This window comes from Schistocerca serialis, chromosome 4, assembly GCF_023864345.2.
Source record: "Schistocerca serialis cubense isolate TAMUIC-IGC-003099 chromosome 4, iqSchSeri2.2, whole genome shotgun sequence".
Taxonomy (NCBI): domain Eukaryota; kingdom Metazoa; phylum Arthropoda; class Insecta; order Orthoptera; family Acrididae; genus Schistocerca; species Schistocerca serialis.
In genome coordinates this window covers 50,454,320-50,475,080 of record NC_064641.1, presented here as the reverse complement: position 1 = coordinate 50,475,080, position 20,761 = coordinate 50,454,320, and the positions used below count along the sequence as shown (strand labels likewise).

The 20,761-nt window shown below is 44.1% G+C and overlaps 1 protein-coding gene across 1 annotated transcript in view; it reads right to left on the bottom strand.

Moving 5' to 3' along the window:
- Positions 1–20,761, bottom strand: part of LOC126474222 (dorsal-ventral patterning protein Sog) — a 511,624-nt gene that overhangs the window by 135,772 nt on the left and 355,091 nt on the right. The window contains exon 2 of the mRNA XM_050101686.1: positions 10,742–10,845. Within this exon, the coding sequence (XP_049957643.1) occupies positions 10,742–10,845 (104 nt within the window). The remainder of the gene's footprint in view (positions 1–10,741; positions 10,846–20,761) is intronic.

The window sequence follows — 20,761 nt, the reverse complement described above, 5'->3', positions numbered from 1 at the left end:
CGCTCGATTTCCTCAGTTAGTTCGACCTGTTATTAGCCCCACTCTCCTCAGTAGTAATCAAGTAAGGATCGTAACACGGTTGCTCCCAAGTAGATTTATTACGTGTTTGAATCTAGCTGAGACTCGCTGATCCTAAATCATATGATGCCACATTTGTACATCTCGCCAAGTGCAGAACTTTTTGCGTTTATCTACATTAGAAGCTACACTCCTGGAAATTGAAATAAGAACACCGTGAATTCATTGTCCCAGGAAGGGGAAACTTTATTGACACATTCCTGGGGTCAGATACATCACATGATCACACTGACAGAACCACAGGCACATAGACACAGGCAACAGAGCATGCACAATGTCGGCACTAGTACAGTGTATATCCACCTTTCGCAGCAATGCAGGCTGCTATTCTCCCATGGAGACGATCGTAGAGATGCTGGATGTAGTCCTGTGGAACGGCTTGCCATGCCTTTTCCACCTGGCGCCTCAGTTGGACCAGCGTTCGTGCTGGACGTGCAGACCGCGTGAGACGACGCTTCATCCAGTCCCAAACATGCTCAATCGGGGACAGATCCGGAGATCTTGCTGGCCAGGGTAGTTGACTTACACCTTCTAGAGCACGTTGGGTGGCACGGGATACATGCGGACGTGCATTGTCCTGTTAGAACAGCAAGTTCCCTTGCCGGTCTAGGAATGGTAGAACGATGGGTTCTATGACGGTTTGGATGTACCGTGCACCATTCAGTGTCCCCTCGACGATCACCAGTGGTGTACGGCCAGTGTAGGAGATCGCTCCCCACACCATGATGCCGGGTGTTGGCCCTGTGTGCCTCGGTCGTATGCAGTCCTGATTGTGGCGCTCACCTGCACGGCGCCAAACACGCATACGACCATCATTGGCACCAAGGCAGAAGCGACTCTCATCGCTGAAGACGACACGTCTCCATTCGTCCCTCCATTCACGCCTGTCGCGACACCACTGGAGGCGGGCTGCACAATGTTGGGGCGTGAGCGGAAGACGGCCTAACGGTGTGCGGGACCGTAGCCCAGCTTCATGGAGACGGTTGCGAATGGTCCTCGCCGATACCCCAGGAGCAACAGTGTCCCTAATTTGCTGGGAAATGGCGGTGCGGTCCCCTACGGCACTGCGTAGGATCCTACGGTCTTGGCGTGCATCCGTGCGTCGCTGCGGTCCGGTCCCAGGTCGACGGGCACGTGCACCTTCCGCCGACCACTGGCGACAACATCGATGTACTGTGGAGACCTCACGCTCCACGTGTTGAGCAATAAGGCGGTACGTCCACCCGGCCTCCCGCATGCCCACTATACGCCCTCGCTCAAAGTCCGTCAACTGCACATGCGGTTCACGCCCACGCTGTCGCGGCATGCTACCAGTGTTAAAGACTGCGATGGAGCTCCGTATGCCACGGCAAACTGGCTGACACTGACGGTGGCGGTGCACAAATGCTGCGCAGCTAGCGCCATTCGACGGCCAACACCGCGGTTCCTGGTGTGTCCGCTGTGCCGTGCGTGTGATCATTGCTTGTACAACCCTCTCGCAGTGTCCGGAGCAAGTATGGTGGGTCTGACACACCGGTGTCAATGTGTTCTTTTTTCCATTTCCAGGAGTGTAGTTGCCAGTCTTTGCACGGTTCTAACTAGATATTACTGCAATTTTTACAATTTTCTCATGGATAACTACATCACATGGGAAAAGTATGAGAGTCCATCTAATACTGGTAAGTATAACTGGAACAGAAACTGACGTATTACATTTCTCTGGGCAAACTGAATCGCCACAATATTTGCAGAGGAATAAAGGGTTCAGGAAATTCCGATACTTACTGGATATTCCATAGGACCTGTTTTTTAAGGCGTCAGTGTAGTACCGAATCAAGAACTTTTCTGTAGTCTATGAACACCGAATTAGTCTCGTTTCCTCTGTCCATATCAATGTGGATATCAATATGAAGAGAGCGAATCGAGCTTCGTATGATCGACATTTCGTAACCCACGGACGAAATTATGTTGTTCGCGGTATGTCATAATTCTTGAACTTAGTATTTTTCTATGATTCTACTACAAACAGACTGTGTGAAATAAGACGGCAATCTTTCTTAGAGATATGAGTAAATCTTATTCTTTTGCAAAAACGGGCAAAACAACACTGCTCAAAAGCGGAATTAAATTCCAGTCGCAAGTTCTGTACAATCTATGACAAGGAATTTGTAAGGCCCTAGCGCTATTATTTTTTTCCTGCTTTTCCCCCTTATTTATACCAGGCGGCTACAATTAAAGCGCGGCAACTCTCAGAGGTCTATTGTGGGCTGTAACTATCGTATGGCAGTGAAACATGGTAGATGCGGAAACAATTTACGCAAAAAAAAAAGTTCTAGTTTTGGCCACCAGTTGCAAATCTGGCGCTGTGAGAATGCAAGAAAGGTGTGTTCAATTATTGACGTATGTGATGGATTAGGAACGGGACATGGAAAGAAAATGTCAAGCAAGTGAGAAAGACATAATGTTGATTTTGCTGTAACTGCTGCTTACACAATTTGTTCAATATGAGATATCAACGAGATGCTCAGCGCCAGATTTGCACCTGGTGGCCAAAATCTGAACTAATTTTTTTTTCAGCGTAAGTGGGTTTCACATTTATGCATTAGCTTATACACCAAGTTTCGCTGCCAAACGACAATTACAGCTCACATTGGATCACAGTGAGTAGCTGCGCTTTCATTACAACAATCCGTTAGTAACGAATGCACAGTTATTCAATATTCCTGGAACGGGAAAGAAATGACACGGAATCATTTTGACCTGCGATCAGAGGCGTGAATAACGCGCCAGGATCGGACACAGATAAGTCGCCTCCAGCCTGAGTAGCCGCGTCACACGGTTGGCAATAAATCAGCCGCGTATACAGCTGACGATGCCAGCTCAAAGGCTTTACCGGTGCAGTCTAAGCTACTGCGACGATTCCCGCCAGCAGTGAGTCAGGTCATTGGTCTTGAGCAGCGTCTCTTCAACGGGAATCTATGCGGTATCTGTTATGCACGACAACCAATACCAACGAAGTGAACTGCGTTAAACTCCGTGAGCTTTCCACATAATTCACAGTGTATTATTGAACGAGTCCTAACAAAAGTCTACAATCCTAACCTTCTCAAATGCTTCCCCGTTATCGGCAATTGTAAATTAACATGGTTACTACTCAAGAACTTAAATCCTGACGAAAAAGCCTGAAAAATGTTTGCATGTCTTTTCGCAGCTAGACCAACCATTTCGACGTTTCCCAGGTAGAAACTGTTCTCCATTGCAAATGGCCAGATAATCGTAAGAGGTTTATCAATTTGTCAATGATCTCAGTTAATTCAAGCTATGAAAGTGCGAAACAGTGTTCATAGATCGAAGTGTATTCAGTAAGAGTAACTGCGATTACTTCGTCCTTGTCCGAGTTATTCCAATGCCCCAAAGATTGTCTTCTTGTCTTGAAGCAAATTGAAATGGTTTACACAATACCACACCGGAATATTTTACTGTATCTGAATATTTATCCTTTCATGTTTGGTACAACAGAGAATTTTAAAGCATAAAAATAGCCGCTGCTTACGTATATGAATACCTTTTGGTGAAAATGATGGGAAACAACATGAAGAAATTAAATCAACAGCACATTCGGGAGAGATTACTATCTCTTTGTTAAACAGAATTTTGTGTGGTGACCAAAAATTAATAGTAAACAACAATATTCAAAACGATAGTTGAGGGCATTATTAGATAGGGTTCAGAGGTTCGAATAATGAAATGAGAACTAAATCCAAAATTACTCAATGCAGAGGAGGGTCTCTGGAAACCTTCACTTATGACACCAAGAAAAGAAAAAATTAAGGAATTCAGTAGTCAGAGGTACAATGAATTTTTAAAACTGAATTACTGATTTTATTCAACAGAAACAATGAAAGTCGTATAAGGATAACAAAAGGGTGTAAGAACGAAATTAGAATGTGTACCACGGAGCGGATACTAAATGAAAGAAGGAGAAAGGGACCAACAACAAATACTGAGACTCAGACGTTAATGGGAGAGTAAAATATTTCTCAACAGTTGTGGGGAAAATGGAGAAAATTGAAGACAGAGAACTAGAGGTTGTAATCGTAGGTGGTGATAAAATGTGTAAACATTGCTAAAATGAAAATATGAATGTCTGAGATATTATGCGATACATCTGGACCACCAACTGCCTGGGACGGCGTACATAAAAAAGGGAAAGCGAATTCATGTATCTTCGCACACAACGCACGTACGAAGACGATGCTTCGAAAGCTTTCAGAATACACACACAAATTATTTCGATCCAATCGTGATCACTACCAAGAAACAATCTTTGGAAATCACATAGATCTGTGAAGTATCATTTAGAATCTTATCTGCCACCCGTAAAGCGGAGATATATCGAGCGAGAGAATCTGTAAACAAAAATTACAGGCGGTGCTATCAGCAGCATCGCCTTGTACTTTTATACGTAGACGTTCATTAGAAGAATCAAACGGAATACAACTGAAGCGTTAAGATAACTTATTGATAATTGATATCTGAGGGACTGTTGTTAAAAAGTGTATGGTGGTGGCAACGTATAATAACTTTTCAAAGTGTTTAGCCGTGGCACTGAGCAAACTTTAGTCTTAGTTTGTATCGTTGATCGCTCCCATCTCTGATTCTTCTTTTTCTCACAGTTCAATGTGCAATGATATACAATCATTCTAGTTTCTATAACGGAACTACAGGATGCGACGCTTAAATCCGGGCAAATGAAACTTTTCTTAAAAGCAAATTTATTAAAGCACAATACAAATGAAAATGAAAATCCTTTTACATATAAGTAGCGGTATGTTTCGAGGGTAATATTACTACACTACTGGCCATTAAAATTCCTACACCAAGAAGAAATGCAGATGATAAACGGGTATTCATTAGACAAATATATTATACTAGAACTGACATGTGATTACATTATCACGCAATTTGGGTACATAGATCCTGAGAAATCAATACCCAGAACAACCACCTCTGGCCGTAATAACGGCCTTGATACGCCTGGGCATTGAGTCAAACAGAGCTTGGATGGCGTGCACAGGTACAGCCGCCCATGCAGCTTCAACGCGGTACCACAGTTCATCAAGAATAGTGACTGGCGTATTGTGACGAGCCAGTTGCTCGGCCACCATTGACCAGACGTTTTCAATTGATGAGAGATCTGGCGAATGTGCTGGCCAGGGCAGCAGTCGAACATTTGCTGTATCGAGAAAGGCCCATACAGGACCTGCAACATGCGTTCGTGCATTATCCTGCTGAAATGTAGGGTTTCTCAGGAATCGAATGAAGGGTAGAGCCACGGGTCGTAACACATCTGAAATGAAACGTCCACTGTTCAAAGTGCCGTCAATGCGAACAAGAGGTGACCGAGACGTGTAACCAATGGCACCCCATACCATCACACCGCGTGATACGCCAGTATGGCGATGACGAATGCACGCTTCCAATGTGCGTTCACCGCGATGTCGCCAAACACGGATGCGACATCATGATGCTGTAAACAGAACCTGGATTCATCCGAAAAAATGACGCTTTGTCATTCGTGCACCCAGGTTCGTCGTTGAGTAGACGATCGCTGGCGCTCTTGTCTGTGATGCAGCGTCAAGGGTAACCGCAGCCATGGTCTCCGAGCTGATAGTCCATGCTGCTGCAAACGTCGTCGAACTGTTCGGGCAGATGGTTGTTGACTTGCAAACGTCCCCGTCTGTTGACTCAGCGATCGAGACGTGGTTGCACGATCCGTTACAGCCATGCGGATAAAATGCCTGTCATCTCGACTGCTAGTGATGCGAGGCCGTTGGAATCCAGCACGGCTTTCCGTATTACCCTCCTGAACCCACCGATTCCATATTCTGCTAACAGTCATCGGATCTCGACCAACGCGAGCAGCAATGTCGCGATACGATAAACCGCAATCGCGATAGGCTACAATCCGACCTTTATCAAAGTCGGAAACGTGATGGTACGCATTTCTCCTAGTTACAAGAGGGATCACAACAACGTTTCACCAGGCAACGCCGGTCAACTGCTGTTGGTGTATGAGAAATCGGTTGGAAACTTTCCTCATATCAGCACGTTGTAGGTGTCGCCAACCTTGTGTGAATGCTCTGAGAAGCTAAACATTTGCATATCACAGCATCTTCTTCCTGTCTCTTAAATTTCACGTCTGTAGCACGTCATCTTCGTGGTGTAGCAATTTTAATGGCCAGTAGTGTATGTCTATTTGCTGGATGTATTCCAATATCTCTCTTCTTCTACAGTTTTTACCCTCTATAGCTCCCTCTAATACCAAGGAAGCTATTTCCTGATGTCTTGATAAAACATCCTCCCCCTTCTGTCAGTGTTTTCCATAGATTCCTTTCCTCTCCGATACTGCGGATAACTTGTTCACTCCTTATCTTACCACGCCACCTAATTTTCAACATTCTATAGCACCACATCTCAAATACTTCGATTCTGCTCTGTTCCGGTTTTCCCACAGTCCATGTTTCACTACCACACAATGCTATGCTCTAAACGTACATTCTAAAAAATGTCTTCCTCAAATTAAGGCCTATGTTTGATACTGGTAGACTTCTCTTGTCCCGGAATGCCCTTTTTGCCAGTGGTAGTCTCCTTTTTGTGTCCTCCTCGCTGCGTCCGTCGTGCGTTATTTTGCTGTCTGGGTAGCAGAATTCAGTATCTTCAACTACTTCTTGATCCCCAGATTTGATGTTAAGTTTCTCGCTGTTCTCTCATTTCTGCTACTTCTCATTACTTCCTTCTTTCTTCGATTAACTCTCAATCCATATTCTGTAGTCATTAGACTGTTTATCCCATTCAGCAGATCCTGTAATTGTTCTTCACTTTGACTGGGGCGGCAGCGTCTTCAGCTGATCTTATCGTTCATATACTTTCACCTTGCATTATGAACCTGCTATTATAAATGGTCTAGAGGGCCAGAACTGCTCGTGGCAGAAAACATATTTCTTGCAACTTGAGTCATTATTTAGTTTGGTTAAGGGGAGCCGGAGGTGCCTATGCTGCCCATGTTAAAATCACTAAGTTTGAGGAACACTTATGAATAAACTACCAAATAGAAAAATTTGAATTTTTTTTTACATATAGAGTGGTTTAGTATTGCAGTTATGACAGAGGGATTTTGGAGTATCTTTCCTAGTTTCCTTCCAATTATTTTTTTTATTAATGACCCAAATTTTTTTGCAAATAATTGCTTTATAATTGAACTGAAATGAAACTACTGAACATATTGCCAAATGGCTGTGTTGCAATGTCAGTTTGACCACTAGGAGTGCTGTATAAAATTTTCATCTCTCTAGCTTGAGTGGAGTTTGAGAAAATGTTCCTTATATTCGAAAAATTATAATTTACGGGAAATGGCTATCAAAGTTTCTCAATACATTCCTGCACTATAGGATGGATTATCAGGGTCTTCTTCTTCATCCTCCAAAAGCTTCCTCTTCTGTCTTCTGTTCTGGCCTGTTGTTCCATCATACTTCATATGCCTTTCTCTTCTTTCTGCTCCTCTTATCCTTTCCCTCTCAATATTTCTTAGTACTCGTACAGTGTTCACCCCATCTGTAAATCCTAATGACTTCAGAACTTCACACTGTTCCCTTGGTTGTAGGTTGCTGTTGCATCATAAATGCCAAAGTGCAGTGTTTTTATGCTTACAAACACCCTTTTAGGAATCACTTTCCAAATCAAATTGTGCACGCTCTCATTAGGATTCTGCATCTTTCCGTGCAGACATTTGTGTAACAATTCTGGCTGTGCTAAGTCATGAAAAATTGGTTTTATTGTTCCCTCCTGATTCTTGTACATACTGCATATTACCCGCTTTACACAAGAAGTATAATACTACCAACAACAGGCGCAACACTGAACTAATTCGAAACGGTAAACAGCAAAGAGACGATGTTCCGCGCTCTTATTCATTGTAGTATCACAACTTGGTATTAGTGTTAATTTTCTTTTTCCCTACGTTCTTCCTCTTCTTATATACACGGTTACTAAAACGTGGCATCGTAACCAGAACAAAAGTGTACAATATTAAATGGAGCAAGATGTTCGAAATTCTGAGGAAAATAGGAGTAAGCTGTAAGAAATACGGGTAATATTTGTCACAGAAAACAATGTAGCCAACCATTGCACACTCACTGTATGCGTAACATAAGGCGCTGTATGCGTAACAGGCCGAGAAAATCCCAAGCAGTTCGCCAGGAAGTCACGAGATGGTGTTAGATGCATTCAGCGGTCGCCCATTTCCTCTCCAGGCGTGGGGGAAAATGGTAATAACTCCACTTCTAGGGCGAGTAGAACAATAATTCAAAGTTTACATTAAAGAGGAATATTCCAATTAATTTTCGGTAGAAAAAAATCGTAATTTTTTGGATTTGACCACCTCCGGCTCCCCTTAATAATAACAGTTCCAGATACGCCATTCGCAGTATGGACACACTATATAACACAATTGAGGCGCGCGTGGGTCGTGTTCCCGCCATCATGTATTTTACACCATGTTTTTAACGTACTTCCACCTCACTATGTTAATTTAAATTGGTTCAAATGGCTCTGAGCACTATGGGACTTAACAGCTGAGGTCATCAGTCCCCTATAACTAACTTAAGGACATCACACACAGCCATGCCCGAGGCAGGATTCGAACCTGCGACCGTAGCGTCGCGCGGCTCCAAACTGTAGCGCCTAGAACCGCTCGGCCACTCCGGCCGGCTTAATTTAAATTACTGGTGCCTCTAATTTGCTGCTTTGCCTGACTGTGAGCGGCGCTAGCAGCGCATATAAATATATCCCCTCTCGTAGTGTCTTTGCTCGACTGCTATTACTTCCCGGTCGTTGTCTGTCGTAAACAGTTCGGATCGCGAGTTCGGGTCTGCCAGTCAGTTGGAACGCGTCTGGAGCGCAGTCCGGACCTGCCAGTCAGGGAGCTGCAATGCGGCACTAGTGCAGTCGGGTTGGAGCAGCTGTGAGGTCTGCGTCGACATGGCTCGCCCGACCGGACCATTGCTGCCACGCATTACTTGAGCCGGGCCGTGGTCTTGGTGGATCGTCGGTCGGTCGGTCGGTCGGTCGGTCGGTCGTTCGTCCTACTCGACGACGCGTTTTGGCTCGCCGATCGTTCATGAGTCGGCTGTGTGTGTGTGTGTGTGTGTGTGTGTGTGTGTGTGTGTGTGCGCGCATTGACTCACGATTTGTCTTCGTGCGTGCTTAGTTACTGTTGTGTATCGTTCAGGTCTTCGTGGAAGTGTTTGTCAGCTTTGTGTGTGTAGTTGGCGTTATTTCCACTGACGACGATTTTAGATGTTGCATTCTGAGGGGAATCGGTCGGTTGCGGCGGTCCAGGTAAGTTATCTCCGTGAGGTGCAGTCGGCTGGGTACGCCGGCAGTCCCTGCGCAGTGCCGGAGCGTGTGTGGAGCTGTGCGATCGCTACGAGGTTCGTGGTTCACCGACCCAGGACCTCAAAGTTCAGTAATGGTTTCAGCTACCCAAGCCACGTCCATTCATTCATGTTGTGTGGGTCGTTTGGGTGGTTCGCTGTTGGGGAGGTTTTCCTTTGAGCAACACTGACTGTTTCTATTGGTGAAATTTAGCCGCCATGTGGTGCAATTAACTATACTGGCTCACTACAATTCGAGTGCACCAGCGGAATTTTCTGCCTTGTGGCCGTTAGTGTTCCGGTCACCTGCCCTGGCCACTAACGTAATTTCAGGCAGCGTCCTTTCCTCACCTGTTGTCGCTGTCCAACATGGTGTGTAGTTTCCACAGCTAATACACATTTCATTTTGGATAATCACGTTCGTAACCTTTTGTGTTTGAGTTCTCATGTACTGATTGGTGGCAAGCAAGTCGTTGTTTCGGTCGGTCCGTGGCTGTCGCCTGGTTGGGTTCCGATAGATCAGGTGCAGTTGGGCTCACCATCTAAGTGAAGGGGGGCAGATCGACTTCCCTGGAGGATTCCGAGTGCCGTTTCCTTTGTTATCCTTCTCATCGGTGTTTAATTGTCCGTTTATAATCTATCATAGGCAATGATTTAAAAATTCTTGTTTTTACTGAACTTTATGTATTTTATGAATTTTGGAAAATCAATTGTGGACCTTAAGTTGCTTAAAACCTTATTCTTGAAATTACTCTTTAAGCAAAAACATTGTGGCCTTCTGCCTTAAAAGATTATGGTAATATATTTTAAAAATTTCAAATTTAATTGTGGCCCTCAGCTACTTGTATTGCACCTTGCATATGTTCTATCTACTTTTGCCCTGAGGTTTTCCAGCCTAACTGTGATACCATATATATTTTAATTATTTTATTTGCTATTTTAACTGCATTTCTATTTTGTTGACTCTTAAGAATTCTTGTTTGGAGGCCCTCAGCCGTGAAATAATTGCCTTTTTGAAACTCGTAGCTCTAAAGCTTCGGCTATGTGCAGTTTTGGTTTAAAGGTGTTATTAAATTATAATAAATTACAATTTTTGAGTGAACTTGACCGACACAATCCTAATCACCTGTTCTGCCCTGCGGGTTTAGCGGGCGTCTCAACAATGATTGCTTTGAAGCCTTTGCTGTGGGCAGCTAGACGCGGTGTAGGTGTTTGGCGTTAGAAGCAGCGGAGGCAGCACAGGTACTTACGGCGACGCACTCGCAGCGGATGCAGTACATGACTCCAAAGGGCGGCCCCAGGTCCGCGAACCAGTGGGCACCCAGCTCGTACACTCGTCGTCCGAAGTGGCACTCTGGAACAGCACGAGAGAAAGGCGGCGTTGGTAGGCGGTAACTAAAGGCTGCAGGGAGGTACTACTCCATACGGGCAGGTCGTAGTGAGCACTGGGACTGCTCGATTTACTGAGAAGTAATACCCTGTAATGACAAAGTTTCAATCAATTTGCTCAACAACACAGCTGTAAGGAGACATTATTATACTGCAGCATAGCTGGTAATATAACATTCAGAAAACGCGTGAGGAAGAAAGGGAAAATAATGTTCGTTCAATCACTCGGTATTTCCACAGTGTTCGAATACTCGCCATCCAGAGTTCGAAGTAATATCACACTGGCTGTATACGAAAAGCTGAAACTATTTTCCAGATTGAGACTTAAATCTGCAAGCCTGACTATTACGGGTACTGAGCTAGCCCAACGGATTAGCTTCAATTTATCACGGGCACCTCCCTTTCTTTCCTTAGGCTGCAGTAGCTCTCGTACGATGCAATGAAACTAGGGCCTCGGCGTGGATATAATGTGGAGTCTGAATTGTCTACAGTCTCCATGTTCGTACTGATAATTGATTCTCTTAGTAATGACAGCATATGACTGCATTGTCTGTATACTGAGGTGACTAAACTTATACGACAGCGATATGCAAATATACAGTTGGGGGTAATGTCGCGCACACGAGGTATAAATGGGCAGTGAAATGGTGGAGCTGTCATTTGTATTCAGTTGATTCATGTGAAAAGGTTTCCGACGTGATTATGGCCGGGCGACGGTAATCAACAGCCTTTTATCGCAGAATGGGATATTCCACTCCATAAATCGTTGAGGAATTCAATATGCCGAGACCCACAGTGTAGAGAGAGAGAGAGAGAGAGAGAGAGAGAGAGAGAGAGAGAGAGAGAGAGAGATAGATATGGCCGATTGCCTTCACTTAACGACCGAGAGCAGCGGCGTGCGCAGAGTTGTCAGTGCTAACAGACAAGCAGCTCTGCGTGAAATAAGCAGAAATCAATGTGATACGTACGACGAACGAATCTGCTAGGACAGTGTGGCGAAATTTGGTGTTAATTATGACAGCAAACGACTTACACGAGTACCTTTTCTAACAGCACGACATCAAAAAATGGCTCTGAGCACTATGGGACTTAACATCTGAGGTCATCAGTCCCCTATAACTTAGAACTACTTAAACCTAACTAACCTAAGGACATCACACACATCCATGGCTGAGGCAGGATTCGAACCTGCTACCGTAGCGGACGCGCCGTTCCGGAATGAAGCGCCTAGAACCGCACGGCCACAGCGGCCAGCCAACACGACATCGCGTGCGCGCTCTCCTGGACTCTTGTCCATATCTGTTGGACCATAAACGTCGGTGAAAACGTGGCCTGCTCAGATGAGTCCCATTCCAATTGGTAAGAGCTGATGGTAGGGTTGGAGTGTGGCTCAGACACCACCACGAAGCCTTGGACCCAGGTTGTCAACTAGGCACTGTGTAAGCTTGTGGTGGCTCCATAATGTTGAGAGCTGTGTTTACATGGAATGGACTTATAATTGACTGAAAATGGTTATGTTCGGCTACTTGGAGACCTTTTGCGGCCATTCGTGGACTTCATGTTCGCAAACAATGATGGAATTTTTGTGGATGATAATGTGCCATGCCGCCTGGCCGCAACTGTTTGTGACTGGTTTGAAGATCATTCTGGATAGCTCGAGCGAATGGTTTGGCCCCGCAGATTGCCCAACGTGAATCCCATCGAACATTTAAAGGACAGAATTGAGGCCGGCCGGGGTGGACCAGCGGTTCTAGGCGCTACAATCTGGAATCGCGCGACCGCTACGGTCGCAGGTTCGAATCCTGCCTCGGGTATGGGCGAGTGTGCTGTCCTTAGGTTAGTTAGGTTTAAGTAATTCTAAGTTCTAGGGGACTGATGACCTCAGCTGTTAAGTCCCATAGTGCTCAGAGCCATTTGAACAGAATTGAGAGATCAGTTCGTACACAAAATCCTGCATCGGCAACACTTTCGCAATTCTGGACGATTCTAGAGGCAGCATGGCTCAATATTTCTGCAGAGGACTTCCAGCGACTTGTTGAGTCTATGCCACGTCGAGGTCCGACACGATATTAGGAGGTATGTCATGACTTTTGTCAGCTCACTGTGACAGCTGTAACAGGCAAATTACAACGCTGCGCCTGCTAGGGGGAGAACAGCGAGTCGTGAGCTGGCTCACTATTTTATCTTGTCACAAGCAACCGAGGCAGTGTACGCTAGCAGATAGTGAAAGAATTCGTCTTATTTATTACCTGAAAACACAACAAAGGAGAGACGCTCAGCCTTATTTTATGTGCAAATCACTTAACACAGTAAGGTTTCGATACAAGCAGTGAGAACTCCCTCAAATTGGTTAAGTGGGACTTTGTCACCTGGATCTGTTTGTAGCTTTCAGGTTTATTTTTACAAAATTTCTGTGGCAAATGATAATGTAGCACGAAACTATAGTCAACAAAAGTGCATAAAATAAAGCAGAATCAAACATGATTCAGTTGCCGATTACGATACTCCAATTTGGAAAAAAACAGATGTCAGGGAGTTGTAGCTTTGTTAATTCACCACAATGGATGGAGTTTCACCTTCTCACCTAACCTGTTACTGGGCCACACACACAGTTTTACTGAAATTTGTGGCTACTAGTGTCAACAGTTTGAGAGAAAATAAACTATCGGCACAATGGAAGGAGTACAACAAACGGTTGATAATCGATGCAAGCGTATGGTCTGGCCACTGATGTGTACAAATAACGAACCTTGCGGAGCTCTTCAAATGGGTCAGATGGCTCTGTGCACTATGGGACTTAACATCTGAAGTCATCTGTCCCTTGACTCAGAACTACTTGAATCTAACTAACCTAAGGACATCACACACATCCATGCCCTAGGCAGGATTCGAACCTGCCACCGTAAAAGCAGCGCGGTTCCGGACTGAAGTGCCTAGAACCGCTCGGTCACATCGGGAGATTTTTGGGGAGACATATAGGACAGTTGTCCGCCAGAAGTCAGACAAAGGTAACAGTCAAAGAGCCTCAATTTGACAGAAACTCTCAGCAGGCGAATACTGTAATAGCTTTGGTACTAATTATTTTCGGACTACCTAACCATATCTCGTGCGATCCTTATTTGCCATATGGGGGAAGTGCTCTGCAGTGGTCAGGGTCGTCTATCTATCAGAGGAATCGGTTCATGGTAAAGAATTTAGGTAATGATCAAGCAGTTTAGTAAATGGCTTTTGGAGGCGATGCTGCCAGCTGATTTTCGAAGAGAGATTGCAGTGACAGAATTTAACAGTAGACTGTCTAACAACCCTACCACAACAAAGGTCAAAATTTATGACTGTGGTGTTGCTCACGCTGCTAAATACCGCATTTTCGGGCAACAACAAAGTTATTATGGGACAGGTGTCATTAGAGCACAGTTAGTAAAGTCATTTCATGTAATAATCAATAAACTAGGCACTCATCTTTTCGTGTTTCCCATGCTGGTCTCGTTGTAAAATCATGGCTCAATCGTCGAAAATCTAGGTGGTGGTGATTCCAAGCTCGGATGCAAGGAGGCCTAGGTTTTATTCTGCTATATTCAAAAGTTTTGTAGATGCGCTTCACAAACCATTCTTGAAGATTAAACCTTTTAAAGTTAGCACAATGGTGATGTAACAAAATAATCAGCACTCCGAATTTAAGTTACACTTCCTTTTTATTGTTTTTGTTGCAATAGCACGTAATACACAAAACATTACTTCACAATACAAAACGTACTCGAAAACATCTTCCTCACCGTTAAAGTTCACATTTTATAAGCTAGCGACAATATGCGCCTTTCTAACATGACGTCCAACACTTGACTTTTTCAAGGCCAGACTCTCTAACAACTGCTTACGCGCCCAAAAAATCAGAGTTAAATGGTTCAAATGGCTCTGAGCACTATGGGACTTGACATCTATGGTCATCAGTCCCCTAGAACTTAGAACTACTTAAACCTAACTAACCTAAGGACATCACACAACACCCAGTCATCACGAATCAGAGTTAGAAGTACGTCAAAGATCATAGTGACAAAAGAAAGAATAAACATAAGAATAATATCATTGTAACATAAACATATCGATGCATCAAAGTATCTCTACATTAATGAAATCAAATCTGAATGTTGTCTCAGAAATATGTGAGCTACTGTACAGAAACACAGTAGAATATTGCTGGTATCGAGAGGTTCAGGTGAGGTGCCGTAATGGTTGCGTAATTCAAGTACCATTACAACTGGGAATCGAAAACTGTCGGTACAAAGAAAACGACTTGTAATTGGAGCTCTGGGAAGAGGAAGGAACGAGATAAACCAAGGAAAAGATTGTTGGGCGGAATACAACTTAGTATGGCACGAATGGAAAGAGAAAAGACAGAAACGGAGGACGCGACAGTGACAAATGGAGGCGGACTGTACGTACAGCGAAGCGAAATGCTGGGAGATGGGTGAAGGAGTTTGTGTGTTTGACACCTCGTGGTAAGAAAAAACTAAGAGGGTGATCTAATGGGAGATGGACAGGATATAAAAAAACTAGCAGGATAAACTTGAATGCGAAAAGTTGAAGTAGTGTATGAAGAAGTCTGTAAGATGTATATGTACAACAATAGATCATAAATGGCTACTGATGATGGCAAAAAAAAAAATAAGTGGCAAAAGAAGAAGTTGTTGCTCATACAATAAAAGTGATATTTTCTGCTGCAAAATTAAGTTGCCTTGTAGACAGATACGTAGGTAATTTTTGTCCGCTGCGTCACACGCGAGTTGCAGAGTGCACGAGACCCCAGCCTCTGCTGCACAGGTGGTAACAGGTTTCCCCGTCCCAGGTGGGAACAGCTGACGTAATGCCGCCACTGCGAGGCGGCGCGGGTGTTGACGTCACGAGCAGCGAGCAGGCGGCAGGCAGCGTAAACACGAGCCTATAAAGAGAGCTGCTGGCGGTCAGGGCCGCTGGGAGCTGCACGCGGGGGCGGGTCTGCGTCCTCAACAAACTCAACACCAGCCTTCCTCCGTCATGCATACTGGAGTGGCTACGTCGCATTATTCATACTGTGGTGCTAGCCACAACCTAAGTATACTTTGAACTTCGAAGTTTGAAGTAATTTTACGTGTTAGAATCAGCTGAAGCGAGTCAACTAAGTCTACAATATGGCGAAATTTGATCAAAGCTAGAACCACGCTCTAACTTTAAACAAAGATCTTCAGTGAAACAAATTTTTGATAAAAACTTTTTAAAGCCAAGATCGCATCAAATATTTTGTTACTCACAAACAACCGGTTTCGACAGACCCTGCCGTCATTTTCAGGTCTTCAAAAATTTATGTCGCAAAAAGTGTTCATTTTGGGTTGGACTTCACGCCAGGTTCTCACGTAGATAAAATGTAGCACATGACAACTTGGCGTGAAGGCCAACTCAAAACGAACACGTTTTATAACAAATTTTTGAGGACCTGAAGATGACGGCAAAGACTGCCGAAACCAGTTGTTTGTGAATACAGAAATATTTGATGCGATGTTGGCTTTAGAAAGTTTTTAACAAGTGAAACATTTCACTCCTTGTAATTTCTCAGTATGAGACAACTTATTATTTGATAAAAGCTTCCGTAATGATAGAGGATACAGAAACTAAAAATACAGATAAGTGGACATCATACATAGAGGGGAGGATATGGACCCTCCCAGACCAGTGAACACACAGGTACTGGCGAAGGTGCGTTTTAGACCGAAATTTTAAACAGGTGGGAACGAGGGAAAAATAAGTAGGAGTCTCGTAATAGTTTTAGCTGCCGAGGTATGGTGGGGACACTGGCAGTGGGACAGAACGACGAAAGCAGACAGTGTAAGTGAGAGGAGAGAGTGGCAGTGGGATATACTGTAAATCAATGGGAGAAAAAGGAGACCGTTGGAGAGAGACATATACAGACGTAGCAATGAGAGGCAGATGCGAGTTTGAACCCTTAGCTACAAAGAGGGAGTGGGAAAAAGGATTCAGATAGTTCTGTGTTAAAAGAGCGCAAATATGTTCTCTGTGTTGTCAACTTTGTGATTACATATTAGCCTAGTGGCTTTGAGTAACAAACGGAGTAAATCATCATTACACTGTTACTCTGCGAATAGCTTCCGTAGTCGACGAGTCCCTCACACCAAAATACTTACAAAAAATCGCTGAACAACTTTCCAAACGTGAGACTTGAGTTTCTCGCGACGCAACGTGTAAAATGGTTAAACAACGTACGGGAATGCAGCCTGCAGACGTCTTCGACAACCGCCCATGTTTGGGAAGAATGTGCATCTGCCGAAAAATCAGTCAAAGATGTCACCCGACTGCATTCCCGTTAGCTGTCTGAACGACCTCTCAGATTTTCTCGGTGAGGTCCGAGTTCACTGGGTGTTGTGTGCTGTCCTTAGGTTAGTCAGGTTTAAGTTCTAGGGGACTGATGACCATAGATGTTAAGTCCCATAGTGCTCAGAGCCATTTGAACCATTTTTTTGAGGTCCGAGTTCACCTTGTACGTATAGAGAATCCAACGAAAAAGTTTCCAGGTGGAGAAACAAAGGTGTCTGGCCAGGATGAGCTGGAAATAGACGTAATGCAACTTCATGTTTAAGTGAACTGTAAAGAAAAGTTTAGAAATTTGGTGTGTAACTTCCCGGCGACGACGAGAAGTACAAAGTCCGATACAGCTCTCCATGCTACTCTGTTCTGTGCAAGCCTTTTCCTCTCAGAATAACTACTGCAACCTACATCCTTCTGAATCTGCTTACTGTATTCATCTCTTGGGCTTCCTCTACAATAATTACCACTCCCCTCCACAGTTCCCTCCAATATTAAGCTGGTGATAACCCTTCATATCTCAGAATGTGTTCTGTCAACAGATCCATTCGTTTGACCAAGTTATGCCACAAATTTCTTGTCTCCCCAATTCTATTCCGTATCTATAGCACCACATTTCAAAGCCTCTATTCTCTTCTTATCTAAACTGCTTATTGTCTATGTTCCAGTTCCATACGTGGCTACACTACCTTCAAAATGGTTCAAATGGCTCTGAGCACTATAGGACTTAACTTCTGAGGTAATCAGTCCCCTAGAACTTAGAACTACTTAAACCTAACTAAACTAAGGACATCACACACATTCATGCCTGAGGCAGGATTCGAACCTGGGACCGTAGCGGTCGCAGGTTCCAGACTGAAGCGCCTAGAACCGCTCGGCCACACCGGCCGGCAAGTACCTTCAGAAAAGACTTCCTTAAACACTTAAATCTATATTCGATGTCAACAAATTTCTCTTCTTCAGAAACTCTTTTCTTGCCATTACCAGCCTACATTTCATATCCTCTCTACTTCGACCATCATCACTTATTTTGATGTCCAAAAAACGAAGGTCATCTACTTCTTTAAGTGCCACGTTTCCTAATTTACATCCCTCAGCATCACCTGATTTAATTCGACTACATTCCATTGTCCTTGTTTATCTTCTGCCGACTTTCATCCTATATCCTCCTTTTGACACACAGTCCAGCCCGTTCAACTGCTCTTCCAAGGCTTTTGCTGTCTGATAGAATTACATTGTCACTGGAAAACCTCAAAGTTTTCTGTATCTTCTCCCTGAACTTTAATTCCTACTGCAAATTGTCCTACGGTTTCCTTTAATGCTTACTCAATGTATAGATTAAATAACATTCAGGATAGGATACAACCGTGTCTCTCTTTGGGATAGGCTACAATACCGTCTCACTCCCTTCTCAACCACTGCTTCCCTTTCATGCCCGTCGGCTCTCATAAGTGTCATCTGGTTTCTGAAAAGTTCTACTTCTGCATCTACATGATTACTCTGCAATTCACATTTAAGTGCTTGGCAGAGGGTTCATAGAACCAGAATCATACTATCTCCCTACCATTCCACTCCCGAACGGCGCGCGGGAAAAACGAACACCTAAACTTTTCTGTTCGAGCTCTGATTTCTCTTATTTTATTTTGATGAGAATTCCTACCTATGTAGGTTGGGCTCAACAAAATATTTTCGCATTCGGAAGAGAAAGTTGGTGACTGAAATTTCGTAAATAGATCTCGCCGCGACGAAAAACGTCTTTGCTTTAATGACTTCCATCCCAACTCGCGTATCATATCTGCCACACTGTCTCCCCTATTACGTGATAATACAAAACGAGCTGCCCTTTTTTGCACCCTTTCGATGTCCACCGCCAATCCCACCCGGTAACGATCCCATACCGCGCAGCAATATTCTAACAGAGGACGAACGAGTGTAGTGTAAGCTGTCTCTTTAGTGGACTTGTTGCATCTTCTAAGTGTCCTGCCAATGAAACGCAACCTTTGGCTCGCTTTCCCCACAGTATTATCTATGTGGTCTTTCCAACTGGAGTTGTTCGTAATTTTAACACCCAGGTACTTAGTTGAATTGACAGCTTCGAGAATTGTACTATTTATCTAGTAATCGAATGCCAACGGATTTCTTTTGGATCTCATGTGGATCACCTCACACTTTTCGTTATTTAGCGTCAACTGCCACCTGCCACACCATACAGCAATCTTTTCTAAATCGCTTTGCAACTGATACTGGTCTTCGGATGACCTTACTAGACGTTAATTTACAGCATCATCTGCGAACAACCTAAGAGAACTGCTCAGATTGTCACCCTGGTCATTTATATAGATCAGGAACAGCAGAGGTCCCAGGACGCTTCCCTGGAGAACACCTGATATCACTTCAATTTTACTCTATGATTTGCCGTCTATTACTACGAACTGCGACCTTCCTGATAGGAAATCACGAATCCAGTCACACAACTGAGACGATACCCCATAGGCCCGCAGCTTGATTAGAAGTCGCTTGTGAGGAACGGTCTCAAAAGCTTTCCGGAAATCTAGAAATACGGAATCAACTTGAGATCCCCTGTCGATAGCGGCCATTACTTCGTGCGAATAAAGAGCTAGCTGCGTTGCACAAGAACGACGTTTTCTGAAACCATGCTGATTACGTATCAATAGATCGTTCCCTTCGAGGAGATTCATAATGTTTGAATACAATATATGCTCCAAAACCCTACTGCAAACGGACGTCAATGATATGGGTCTGTAGTTCGATGGATTACTCCTACTACCCTTCTTAAACACTGGTGCGACCTGCGCAATTTTCCAATCTGTAGGTACAGATCTATCGGTGAGCGAGCGGTTGTATATGGTTGCTAAGTAGGAAGCTATTGTATCAGTGTAATCTGAAAGGAACCTAATAGGTATACAATCTGGACCTGAAGACTTGTCAGTATCAAGCGATTTGAGTTGCTTCCCAACCCCAAAGGTATCAACTTCTAAGAAACTCATGCTAGCAGCTGTTCGTGTTTCGAATTCTGGAATATTCCATTCGTCTTCCCTGCTGTAAATAGCCTTTCGCTCCCTGTATTTTACCCTTGCGATCTTCAGAATTTCAAAGAGAGTATTCCAGTCAACGCTGTGAAAAGCTTTATCAAAGTCTACAAATGCTATAAACTTACACGTAGGTTTGTATTTCCTTAACTTCCAAGAGATGTCGTAGGGTTGGTAGTGCCTTGCGTGTTCCTATATTTCTCCAGAATCCAAACTGATCTGCCTCGAGGTCGGCTTCTACATTGTTATGTAGATAAATCCCGCATAAATATGAATCTGTAATACCAACAAAGGTTTTCCTTCATTCGCGATCAAATTATCACAAAGGGGGAAAAAAAAATAGCTTGTCGCACGACAGCCCGCAGCTCTCACGCAACCAGCCACAAGACTGGCACCTGGTGGTCATGTATTGCGCTACAAACACAGACGTTACCAACAGTGTGTAACACTTTGCTGAGAGAGCAACACGGCAACAAAAAT